At 42.0% G+C, this 13053-nt stretch overlaps 1 protein-coding gene across 13 annotated transcripts in view; it reads left to right on the forward strand.

The window, feature by feature from the left end:
* The window catches only part of DNAH11 (dynein axonemal heavy chain 11), a 372548-nt gene that overhangs the window by 343992 nt on the left and 15503 nt on the right, over positions 1-13053 (forward strand). For 12 of the 13 annotated variants that reach the window (XM_045052472.1, XM_045052473.1, XM_045052471.1 and 9 more), the window contains 5 exons: positions 1189-1431; positions 4271-4453; positions 4533-4648; positions 12166-12278; positions 12735-12875. In XM_045052472.1, coding sequence (XP_044908407.1) covers positions 1189-1431; positions 4271-4453; positions 4533-4648; positions 12166-12278; positions 12735-12875 — 796 coding nt within the window. Of the gene's footprint in view, positions 1-1188; positions 1432-4270; positions 4454-4532; positions 4649-12165; positions 12279-12734; positions 12876-13053 lie in introns of those variants that run through there. The other variant, XM_045052477.1, reaches the window with a different exon arrangement.

A 13053-nucleotide genomic window follows, 5' to 3' on the forward strand; every position in this document is an offset into this window, starting at 1 on the left:
TACAAAATTGGAGAGAAAAACCCCGATTTCAGAAAATGACTTAGAAAATCTAAGCCTAAAATAGCTCCATTAGGTGAGTGTTAAAAGTCACACGCCTCTGTACATTTAAGCACGTGGAGCCAGAATTAATAGCAAGAGAGATTAGGAAAATCAAAACAGGTTTGTTAGGGTCCCTGGCGACTAAAAAAACATCAGGAAAAAATCTGAGATTATGCTGAGTGAGGTAGTCCATTCTAAGTACTTGACTGACTCTGTTCCTGGCTGGGAAGAGAATCATGTCCGTAAATTCTTTTGTCACCTTTTGAAGAACTGTATTCACATAACTTAGGTTTGGTATTGCTCTTTACATTGCCTTTCTTTAGATCCTTCCTCTATGTGGAATGTCTTCCTCTACCGCAGCCTTAATGAAGTACATGGGTATGATAAATGCCTCCTCGCTCCCGCCGTTCATTCATTAGGCACCTGTGTACTGAGTATGTGCCAACACCGTCAGTATGTGCCAACACCGGTCCCGGGTCTGTGGATCTGGAGGCGAGCAGTGTGGACTCTACCCTGAGTGGTTCAAAGGCATGAGGAAGTGTCACTGAGCTGACTCTTTGTAGATAGTGCCCTCTAAATTGTTACTTACATATACACACTCCTGTTTATTCAGTATGAGTACATAGAACTCTGTATCGTGTAAAAAATAACTTGAAGAGTATTATGGCAAGTGCATACATTAGGAAAGTAAAACCTATAGAGCCATACTAAAATGCGTTCAGAATTAAGATTTAAATCAAACATCTTGCCTGGGGAAGTTACTCCTAATCTCCATTTCTGTCTACAAAATGTTTGCAGATGTGTGGGATAATCAGTGACTTGAAGCATTTGATGGGGTGACTAGTACACAGCAGATGGTTCAGCTGTGTTCAGGTACCATGTTGCCCTGGGCAAACTGTGGACTAAGGCTTCTCGGGGCAGGGATTCATGTGTGTTCCTTGGACTCCTCCCCAGAGGTCAGCCTGGTGCCAAACACAGGGCCAAATGATCAAATTACAAAAGGGTTGTGAAACATTTTAGAGAGCCCACTACCTATCCAGCATTGCACCGGGACCTTCTTGTTAAGAGCGTTCTCAAAATATTTTAGGATGCGAAGATTCATGCCCAATTAGACTTGGAATAATTGACTCTGTTCCTTTGTGGTCGAAGGTGGAAGATGAACTGACGCTGGCCCCAGGATTTGCAGCCCCACCTAATCTAGATTATTCAGGCTACCACCAGTACATAGAGGAGAGGCTTCCTCCAGAAAGCCCAGCACTGTATGGCCTCCACCCAAATGCTGAAATAGAATTCCTGACGGTGATGTCGAACACTCTCTTCAGAACTTTGCTGGAGATGCAGCCCAGGAATGCACTCGTCAGTGAGGAGCTGGGGCAGTCCACGGAAGAAAAGGTAGAGGGTCTTTCTTTTTTTGTGGAACTAATGTTGCGTGTACAACTAAATGAATTTCTCCCTTTCTATACAACTATCTCACCACCACCTAGATCAAAATACATAACATTTCCAACACTCAGGGTCAGTATATCCCTCCCTCTCCCATCTAAAGGTAACTACTCATCTTACCTCTGTCACCATAGGTTAGCTTTGCCTGTGTTTGAACTTCAAATACATGCATTCATGCACTGTGTACTTATTTAGGTCTGGCTCCTTTCATTCTGTGTTATGTTTGTGAGATTTCACCCATGTTGTTGCATGGGCTAGTGATTCATTTTTGTTTCATATTCTATTGTATGAATATGCCATTTTTTCTTCATTCTATAGTAGATGGATGTTTGGGTTCTTTCTAGCTTTTCACTATTACGAATATCCCAGCCATGAACATTCTTGTAATCCCTTGTCACCCAGCACTGGCAACTCCCAGAGGCGTCCACTCATACTTCTTACCCTCTCTGCTGAGAAGTGGAATTGCTGGATCACTGGGTGTAACATGTAGTTTCAGTCGATATTCCCAAGCAGTTTTCAAAAGTGCTTGTACCACTTACACTCCCACCAGCAGTGTGCAAGTGTCCCCTGTTCTCTTTCCTTGAGGTTTTGTGAAAGGTAGTATTTATTTCATCATGGTTTTAACTTTGCATTTCTTAGTCAAGGGGTGATGCTGAATATCTTTTCATGGGGTTATAGCCATGTGGATAGAATCTCATGTGAAGTACCTGTTCCAGTTGCTTGCCCATTTTTTAAAAAATTGTTGTCAATGTTTTTCTTACAGATTTGTAAGGACTCTGTTCTCAACGTGTATCCTTTGTCAGATAGATGTATGGCAAACCTCTTCTCCAAATCTGTGACTTGCTTTTTTATTGTGTGTTTTTGGCTCTGTCATTTTATGATGTCTTTATTAGATTATCTTGGGAGACTGGCATTGGTTTTTTTTGTTGTTGTTGGTTTGTTTTGCTTTTAGCGTTATTCTTTTGAAGGTATCTATTGCCTAGAATGATGGGGATGAGAAATAGACATCAAATGCTACCTTTTTTTGCATTTAGATTAAAATCTTATTTCTCGTTAACTTAAAACCTTACTAGTTTATTTTTCCCCATGTAAATTAGCCCGTATTCCCCTCTCACAATTATTAATCAGGATTTGAGGGACAAGGATAGGTTGTTGGAACACACTCTCAGATTTCCTTATCATGAGGTCTCAGGAATTTTCTGTATTATTTCTTGAAATATGGCCATTTGTTGAGGCACTGGTTGTCATTTAGAGGCTTTAGGATTTGTTGTGTGGTGTTTTATCCCATATACTAACATCTCCCTTATCTGAATGTTACACTTTTTTTTTTTTCTTAAGAAGATGAAAAAGAAAAAATCACCCATTTGGCAAAAGCTATAGTATTAATACAAGCAGAGAGGTAGATGAGGTCTTCATTTTGTTTTTTGGGCTTCATTCTTTCCAACAAAGAAGCTGACCGTTAAACCAGAAACTACAAAGCAAACCTCTTGAGATACCTCAACACCCCAAATAGGCAAACAGATTGTAGCAACGAATTTATTGAGTGCTTACTATATGCTAAGCACTTAAGAAAGTGCTTTAGGAAGAAACCATTTAATTCTCAATAGCTCTGAGTAGTATCAGGATCCCTGTAACAGAATTAAGTTTAGGTGATTTGCTAGACAGCTAGAAAGGGCCAATGAAGGAAACCAAACTCCAGCTGATTCCAAAAGCCACCCCTTTACCTAACTTGCCTACTACACTGTTTTGTACTTTGTGCAGCTATTGTAGAGGAATAAGACTGCAGGACCTGAAAAATTACCTGCCGGGCGCTAAAGCAACTTGCTGTTAATGCTGTCAGAACTGTAGGCAGTAATCCCAGAAATCAGTGGGAGAGGGAAAGTGGCCTGGGGCTGAAGACAGACAGCACTATCTTCACTCTCTTGTCTACTTTAGGTATTTGTTGGTTTTCCGTAGGTCCGTGAGACCGGATAGACTAAACATGCACATTGAACTACTGTATGCATCTTTGCGTCTTTAATGTATAAGTTTTTTATGTCTTCAGGGCAATAAGTAAAGAAGACAGAGGCTTCCTCGTTGTTGAAAACGTTGATCTAAACTGCTTCCCCAAATTTTAGGCTGTGTCAGTTGGAAAGGGCAACATCATAAAGTCACCAGAATTAGCTCAAGTTTAAAGGGCATTTTTGGTTTGTGTGACTTTCAAAATGATTTTTTTTTTAATTAGCGGATTACAAAATGTAATACCCAGATGTTGGGGTTCCACTTCCTCTGATTCTGTCTTGACACGCACAAGTGAAATGGAATTCATGACAGTTCTTCAACTCCCCAAATGCTACCAGTGAAAAAACTACAAATAGTAGCTCCTCCCTGGTGGGATCTAAAGGGGAGGGGCTTCGGTCATGCACAGGTAGCTGAGCTAGTTGGCAGCGCATCTGCCCACCTCCAAGGAGTGGCGGACATGTTTTCAATGCATTAGCAAGTATCATTGGGAGTTGTGGGATAGATTCTGGGACTTCCAAACATCAAGGATAGTGTCCCTGTGACTAAAAATGAAATACAAAGGGGACACTTCGTTGACTCATTGGTTAAGCATCCAACTCTTGGTTTTGGCTCAGGCAATGATCTCGTGGTTTCCTGAGTTCAAGCCCCACATAGGGCTCTGTGCAGACAGCATGGAGACTGCTTGGAATTCATATTCTCTCTCTCTCTCTCAAAAATAAACTTTAAAAGAATCTTTAAAAAAACGAAATACAAAGGAGCTAAATTTTGTGTGTGTTAATGATTTAAGGTTAAGAATGTCTTGGATGACATTTTGGAGAAACTTCCAGAAGAGTTCAACATGGCGGAGATAATGCAAAAAACCTCAAACAGAAGCCCCTATGTTCTTGTTTGCTTCCAAGAATGTGAGAGGATGAATATTCTTCTTCGGGAAATCCGTGTGTCACTTCAACAATTAGACCTTGGTTGGAAGGTGAGTTTAAAAGTGGTACCAGAGCAGGTTTTCCCACATTGGAGGGCACTCACTTTGTGGCCTCTTTTCTCCATGCAAGGGGGAGCTGATGTTATCTCCTGACATGGAAGCCCAGCAGTCCCAGCTGAGTTATGACACAGTGCCAGACGCTTGGAGCAGACTGGCATATCCATCTACTTATGGCCTGGCCCACTGGTAAGCGATTCCCTCCCTGCTCCCACTGGCCTTTCTCCACCTGGGTGCTGGCTCAGCGTTCTGAGTTACTGTTGTGTCAGAAGAACTGTGAAGGCTATACTTTGTGAGTACTTTGGGGCCGTACTTTGCATAATTGTGCAAACAAACTACCACCAGTTGTTCCTGAGTGTCTTTCGTGGGTTGCTCCGAAGGTAAAAATCAGTGAAAAAATCAGGTGAAAATCAGGGTCAAAGCAAGGGGTCATAGCCCCTTACTTATTAGCTATTTAATCTTGAACAAAATACCTGACCTTCCTAATTTCTCAGTTTGTCATGTCAAAAATGTAGGTAATAAAATTCCTTCATTCAGCTATTTAAATGGCCATGGGAGGTAACCTGAGTTTGTTTTCGTGTCCCTTCATACCTTATTTTCAAAGCCAGTGATTACCAATGCCATCTCAAAGCTGACTTTTAAAAGCTCATAGTAGAGTACACCATAAATCCAACTGCTTCTGTGTGTGGCTGTGAGTGGAGAGAGGTGTCCCAAAGCCATGGATGAACATCCACAGCTCCCTCACAGCCAGGGCTCTCTCCAACTGCTCCTTGGCCTTCATAGTCAACACACAAAGTTTGAAAGGTTCCCTCCATTCCTGTCTTTTTGGTATGGAATTTTCTTTAATCCATACTTTCCTAAGTCTTTCTTCCATGAACCAGAATGGTCCTCTGAACCTTAAATTGGAAGGCCCCATGGGAATTCCAAATGAGGGGTGCCTGTGACTCTTGATCTCACGGTTGTGAGTTCAAGCCCCATGTTGGGTATAGAGATTACTTTAAAAATAAAATCTTAAAAACAAAACTTTGGGGTACCTGGAAGGCTCACTTGGTTAAGTGTCAACTCTTGATCTCAGGGTCATGAGTTCAAGACCTGCTGTGGGCTACACACTGAAAATGTGTGCACCTTGGAACTGCCACATAGGCAGCCAGGTGTTTGCTGTGTAGGGAGGTGTGCCAACATAAGAATGGAAGGTGCAACAAGAACAGACACTCAGATCAATGGAACAAAATAGAGAACCCAGAAACCGACCCACAAATATATGGCCAAGTCATTTTTGACAAAGCAGGAAAGAATATCCGATGGAATAAAGACAGTCTCTTCAGCAAGTGGTGCTGGGAAAACTGGACAGTGACATGCAGAAGAATGAACCTGGGCCACTTTCTTACACCGTACACAAAAATAAACTCAAAATGGATGAAAGACCTCAACGTAAGACAGGAAGCCATCAAAATCTTTGAGGAGAAAGCAGGCAAAAACCTCTTTGATCTTGGCTGCAGCGACTTCTTACTCAACACGTCTCTAGAGGCAAGGGAAATCAAAGCAAAAATGAACTACTGGGCCCTCATCAAAATAAAAAGCTTCTGCACAGTGAAGGAAACAATCAGCAAAACTAAAAGGAAACCGACAGAATAGGAGAAGCTATTTGCAAATGACATATCAGATAAAGGGTTAGTGTCAAAATCTATAAAGAACTTATCAAACTCAACACCCAAAAAACAAATAATCCAGTGAAGAAATGGGTGAAAGACATGAATAGACACTTCTCCAAAGAAATCCAGATGGCCAACCAACACATGAAAAAAAAAATGCTCAACATCACTCATCAGGGAAATACAGTTCAAAACCACAATGAGATATCACCTCATACATGTCAGACTGGCTAACATCAACCACTCAGGCAACATCAGATGTTGGCAAGGATGCAGAGAAAGAGGATCTCTTTTGCATTGTTGGTAGGAATGCAAACTGGTACAGCCGATCTGGAAAACAGTATGGAGGTTCCTCATAAAACTAAAAATAGAACTACCCTACGACCCACCTGTTGTACTACTAGGCATTTATCCACAGGATGCAGGTGTGCTGTTTCAAAGGGACACGTGCACCCCCACATTTATAGCAGCACTATCAACAACAGCCAAAGTATATAGAAAGAGCCCAAATGTCCATCGATGGATGAATGGATAAAAAAGATGTGGTACATATATACAATGGAGTATTACTTGGCAATCAAAAAGAATGAAGTTTTGCCATTTGCAACTACGTGGATGGAACTGGAGGGTATTATGCTAAGTGAAATTAGTCAGAGAAATACAAAAATCCTAGGACTTCACTCATAGAGTGTTTCACCTTAAGAGGAAAAACAAATGAACATAAGGGAAGGGAAACAAAAATAATATAACAACAGGGAGGGGGACAAAACAGAAGAGACTCCTAAATATGGAGAACAAACTGAGGGTTGCTGGAGGGGTTGTGGGAGGGGGGGATGAGCTAAATGGGTAAGGGGCATTAAGGAATCTATTCCTGAAAGCATTGTTGCACTATATGCTAACTAATTTGGATGTAAATTCTAAAAACTAAAAAATAAAATTAAAAAAAAAAAAAGGAAGGTAGAATGTGGAAGGAACAGATGGCAGCAAACAACTGGCAGGAAGAGTGAGCAAAGCTACTCACTGGATTTCTATGAATGCTGTGGATATCCAACATTTTTTTTTTTTTTTTTTTTTTTTTTTTTTTTTTTTTTTTAGTTTTGAAAGAGAAGGGGAGGGGAGGGTCAGAAAGAGAGGGAGAGAGAATCCCAAGCAGGCTCTGCACTATCAGCATGGAGCCCGATGCGGGGCTTGAACTCACAAACCATGAGATGAGCTGAAGTTGCATGCTTAACTGACTGAGCCAACCAAGTGCCCCCCAAATCAAATTTTTTATTTCCAATAAAAAATATTTATATTGTACTTAAGTTTTGTCATAATGGTAACTTTGGACTTCCATCTTATTTTGTGCTTATTTCTATATTTTTCTACTTTTATTCCAATTTTTTCAGGCTTCTGTCAGTTTAACAGTTTTCTTTATTACATGCTTATCCTTATTATTTTAGCAGAGACACTTTACATTGTAGCCTACACACTTGGCTTTTTTAATGTTTATTTTTGAGAGAGCGAGCGAGCGAGCGCAAATGGGAAAAGGGGCAGAGAGAGACACAAAATCGGAAGTAGGCTCCAGGAGCTGTTAGCACACAGCCCCTGTGCAGGGCTTGAACTCACAAACGATGAGACCATGACCTGAGCTGAAGTCAGACACCCAAGCAACTGGGCCACCCAGGCACCCCCATACTTGACTGCTCTAATATAATGTAAAGTCAACACTTTAATCTCCCTCTTGCCTCCTCTGGTCTGCAATTGTAATTCAACCTTATTTTAAACCATAATATTTTTGTTTATAGTCAGTATTATTTTTGCTTTGACATGTGTTGATGTCTTTGCTCCTTTGTTGCTTTTTACATCTGATTCTGGGCTCCTTTGTTCTGGGCCCCCGTCTCTTTTCGCTGAAAGACAAAATCTATGCCAGGGCTCTCAGTATATATGGTGGGGAGTAAATGGTGTTCTTTATCGGAATCTTTTTCCCTACGCTCTTGTACTATGGGTAACCTGCAGTTGCAGCATACGAATAATGTCAGCGCTTGAGTTTGCTACCTCCATGGTTTCCTGGCATTTATTATAGCTGATGAGACTGTTCTTAAGTGTACTTGTCATCCCTTCACAACTAATCTGTTTTCTCTGGGGAAGTTCTTAAGATTTTTTTCTTTACTATCGATGTTCCGCAGTTTTACTGATGTATTTAGATGTGGGCTTTTAAAATTGTATCCTACTTGCTCCTGTGTGCTATTTTAAGTGTGTATGTCTACCCATTGCTTCCACCCTGAAAAATTCTCAGCCCTTATGTCTCCCAATAAATGCCATCTTCCTCATAATCTTCATTGTATTTGCTTATCTGAACTCTTATTTTCAGTCTGTCTCTGCTATATCCTGGTTGATCTCATCACTTCTGGGGGTGGGGGGGGGGACTTCATTTTGTCTTCAATGGTTTCTAGGTTTACTGTGTGTCTCCCCTTAACTTTTAAAATTTTATTGTCCTCGGGGCACCTGGGTGCCTCAGTCAGTTAAACATCCAACTTTGGCTTAGGTTGTGATCTCAGGGTTTGTAAGTCCAAGCCCCACGTCAGGCTCTGTGCTAACAGCTCGGAGCCTGGAGCCTGCTTCAGATTCTCTGTCTCCCTCTCTCTCTGCCCCTCCCCAACTCATAGTCTATCTCTCAAAAAAGAACAAATGTTAGAAAAAAAAAGTTTAATTAAAAAAGATAACATTTCATTGTCCAAAGTCAATATTTCAATTCCAAGTTAGAGAAAGTACCCAACTTGGTTTCGTAATTTCCTGTTTTTAAGACTATTATTCTAGTTTCTTTCTCAGGGTTTTAAATATATTAAGAGAGTCCTTCAGATCCCACTTGTTTTTATTTGCTGGATGATTCAGCCTTCTTGTTCATTGGATTTGCTGCCATTATCTTATGCCATATAATCAGCTGTCTTTATACTCAAAGAACAGGCTGGCTGGTTATAAAAGAAAAAAAAAGTGGAACCCACTCACTGTTGGGGGCTTTGTAGGCAGCGTGGCTTGCTCTGATCAAATGCTGCTGTATAGGGGTCTGTGGCTGACTTTCTCCTTTTCTAAAAGACTTCATGTTTTTTTCTTCGCTATCCAGAGGATTCTGTCTTTGGTCTATATTAAAATGTGTCTTGGCATTGATTTTTCTTGGGTCACATTTTCTGGAAATATGGTACGTCCCTGATTTTACAAAGTCAGATTTGTAATTTAGGAAAACCCAAATTTCCTAAAATTGTACACAAGTTTTTCATTTTTTAATTAATTTTTAAATTTACATCCAAGTTAGCATATGGTGCAACAATGATTTCAGGATTAGATTCCTTAATGCCCCTTACCCATTTAGCCCATCCCCCTTCCTGCAGCCACTCCAGCAACCCTCTGTTCTCTATATTTTAGAGTCTTTTATGTTTTGTCCCCCTCCCTGGATATTTGGATATTTGTCTTTCTCTAATTTTGCTTACCATAATACCCTCCAGTTCCACCCACGTAGTTGCAAATGGCAAGACTTCATTCTTTTTGATTGCCAAGTAACATTCCATTGTATATATATACCACATCTTCTTTATCCATTCATCCATCCATGGACTTTGGGCTCTTTCCATACTTTGGCTATGGTTGATAGCACTACTATAAACATTGGGGTACATGTGTCCCTTTGACACATCACATCCATATCCCTTGGATAAATACCTAGTAGTGCAATTGCTGGGTGGTAGGGTAGTTCTATTTTTAATTTTTTGAGGAACTTCCATACTGTTTTCCAGAGTGGCTGCACCAGCTTGCATTCCCACCAGCAGTGCAAAAGAGATCCTCTTTCTCCACATCCTTGCCAACATTTATTGTTGCAGGAGTTAATGTTAGCCATTCTGACTTGTGTGAGGTGATAGCTCATTGTGGTTTTGATTTATATTTCCCTGATGCATGATGTTGAGCATTTTTCACGTGTCGGTTGGCCATCTGGATGTCTTCTTTGGAGAAGTGTCTATTCATGTCTTTTGGCCACTTCTTCACTGGATTATGTTTTTTGGGTGTTGAGTTTGAGAAGTTCTTTATAGATTTTGGATACTAACCCTTTATCTGATATGTCATTTGCAAATATCTTCTCCCATTCCATCAGCTGCCTTTAGTTTTGCTGATTGTTTCCTTCCCTGTGCAGAAACATTTTGTTTTGATGAGGTCCCAACACTTCATTTTTGCTTTTGTTTCCCCTGTCCCCGGAGATGTGTTAAGAACTTGATGTGGCCAGTGTCAAAGAGGTTGTTGCCTGCTTTCTCCTCTAGGATTTTGATGGCTTCCTGTCTTACATTGAGGTCTTTCATCCATTTTGAGTTTATTTTTGTGTATTTTCCATTTAATTTTAAAATGTTTTTCTTCCTAATTTCATTTTTCTTACCTGGTCATTTCCAAACCAGAATCTTGTTTATACAGGCAATCATTTCCCTTTTTAAAAACTTGTAATTTGGCTATAATGCATAGCCTCTTGTGGTAACATTTTTAGATAAAAAATCTTTTTATTTTTTTATTTTTTAATGTTTTATTTATTTTTTAATTTTTTTTTCAACGTTTATTTATTTTTGGGACAGAGAGACAGAGCATGAACGGGGGAGGGGCAGAGAGAAAGGGAGACACAGAATCGGAAACAGGCTCCAGGCTCTGAGCCATCAGCCCAGAGCCCGACGCGGGGCTCGAACTCACGGACCGTGAGATCGTGACCTGGCTGAAGTCGGACACTTAACCGACTGCGCCACCCAGGCGCCCGTTTTATTTTTAAGAGAGAGTGAGCACAAGCAGGGAAGGGACAGAGACAGAATCTGAAGCAGGCTCCAGGCTCTGAGCTGTCAGCACACAGCCTGATGCGGGGCCTGAACTCATGAACCACCAGATCATGACCTGAGCCAAAGTCAGATGCTTCACCAACTGAGCCACCCAAGTGGCCCTGAAAGTCTTTGCTTTTCCTTTTCGTTGCCTTGTCAATTGTTTTCCCTAAACCAGAGATTTGGAAGGACTGGCATGGGGCAGGTAAGAGCCATGTAAACTGGCAGGCATTACAACAAACTTGTAGTGACCCAAGCGTGAATGTGAGCATCAGCCTTGCTGCTTTTGTAACACGTAACCAAACCAGGTGCCAGGAAACTTCAGGGCTAGCCCGCATGGCCCTCACCCTAGAGAACTCCCTGCTGGCTTTAACATACGCATGCTCCATTTTCTCTTTCTGGCAGCCCTGAATCCTACATTTCAAAGCTTGACAGGTCTCCTGGTTTTATCAGAGAAGCTCATTTTCCCATAGCCTCTGTGAGAGTTGGTCTCCTTCCTTGAAAAACTGTTGTGATGAGTTCTGAACTTGGGTAAAAAAACCTCATTTTCCCAAACCACAGTCATGTAGAGGCTCGGAGTTGTGGTTTCCCCTTACTAGCTTTTTCTTACCCCCATTCCTATTGTATATGGAAAATCCACTGTCTGGGCTCTACTGCCTCTGCCCTTCCCAGCAGCCATCCCTCCCACCCCAATCCTTACACACACACACACACACACACACACACACGCATTGCCACGCACACACCTCGTCCACACTCTGTTGGAGCCTGTCAGGTGGATTATACACACATCACCTGGGTGTGGTTGCCACGTATCACTAAGAGCATCTAAATAAAATTGTTAAGTAGAGATGAATTTTCCACATTCCTCAGTGTTTCTTGTCCCTAGTGGTAATAGTTAAAAAATTTCAACAGGAAAGAAAATCTCTTTAAAGGGATCTACTTCATCGGGGCGCCCGCGTGGCTCAGTTGGTTGAGTGTCCGATCTCGGCTCAGGTCATGATCTCACAGTCTGTGAGTTCGAGCCCCGCATTGGGCTCTGTGCTGATAGCTCAGAGTCTGGAGCCTGCTTCAGATTCTGTGTCTCCCTCTCTCTGACCCTCCCCTGTTCATGCTCTATCTCAAAAATAAACAAACATTAAAAAAAAAAAAAATTTAAAGAATCTACTTCACCTTATCGGAAAACTCTATTACTAAAAAGTGCATTTGTTTCCTCCTACCTCGTGTTCACCAGGTTTAATGACCTCCTTTTGCGATGCCGGGAACTTGAAACCTGGACCCACGATCTTGCCCTTCCAGCTGTAGTGTGGCTTCCTGGCTTCTTCAACCCTCAGTCCTTCTTAACTGGTAAGGGCTCCAACTGGGCGGCCCCAGCTTCTGGCACAAATCCTGCCTCACCTGCCCTGCTCCCCAGTGCTCATGACACAGGAGGGAGGGGCAGGAGTGATAGCTGGGTGTGCAGAGAAAGTAAAGTTCCAAGCATAGCAGCCACGTGAAGTGGGATATAAACATTTTCTGTCAAAGGCCACGGGGTCTCTTCTCCAGTGGTTCCCTTCTGCCACCACAGTGCAAAACCAGATGCTGTGTAACCAAATGGGCCTGGCTATTCCAGTAAAAGTTCATGTACACAAGCAGGGAGGTGTCCTGCAGGCCTCAGTTGGCCATCAGTCTAGCGCAGCCACACGCACATTTCCAGGAACCCGAAGCACAGCACAATGCCTCAGTCAGAAAGGCAGCTGACTGTGGACCCCTGCGAGCCCTTTTACCACTACATCCCATTTCCTGCTCCTTCTCTTCCCACAGCAATCATGCAGACCATGGCTCGCAAAAATGAGTGGCCCCTGGACAAAATGTGCTTGACTGTTGATGTTACCAAAAAAACCAAGGAAGATTATGGCCATCCTCCACGGGAAGGTGCCTATCTCCACGGGCTCCTCATGGAAGGTAAGATAGCACAAGCAGCACCGGTGTAGTTTTTAATTTAGGAGCTTTCTTCGATCAGTTGCAAGTTGGTAGCTGTCTTTGGTTTACTCCACTCCTCTGTACTCACATCTAGCAGTTGTCGACCTCGTTTCGCCACATTTAATGCCAGGATCTGGGTCCAATGTCAGCCAAGTTTTAA

This window comes from Felis catus, chromosome A2, assembly GCF_018350175.1.
Source record: "Felis catus isolate Fca126 chromosome A2, F.catus_Fca126_mat1.0, whole genome shotgun sequence".
Classification (NCBI taxonomy): domain Eukaryota; kingdom Metazoa; phylum Chordata; class Mammalia; order Carnivora; family Felidae; genus Felis; species Felis catus.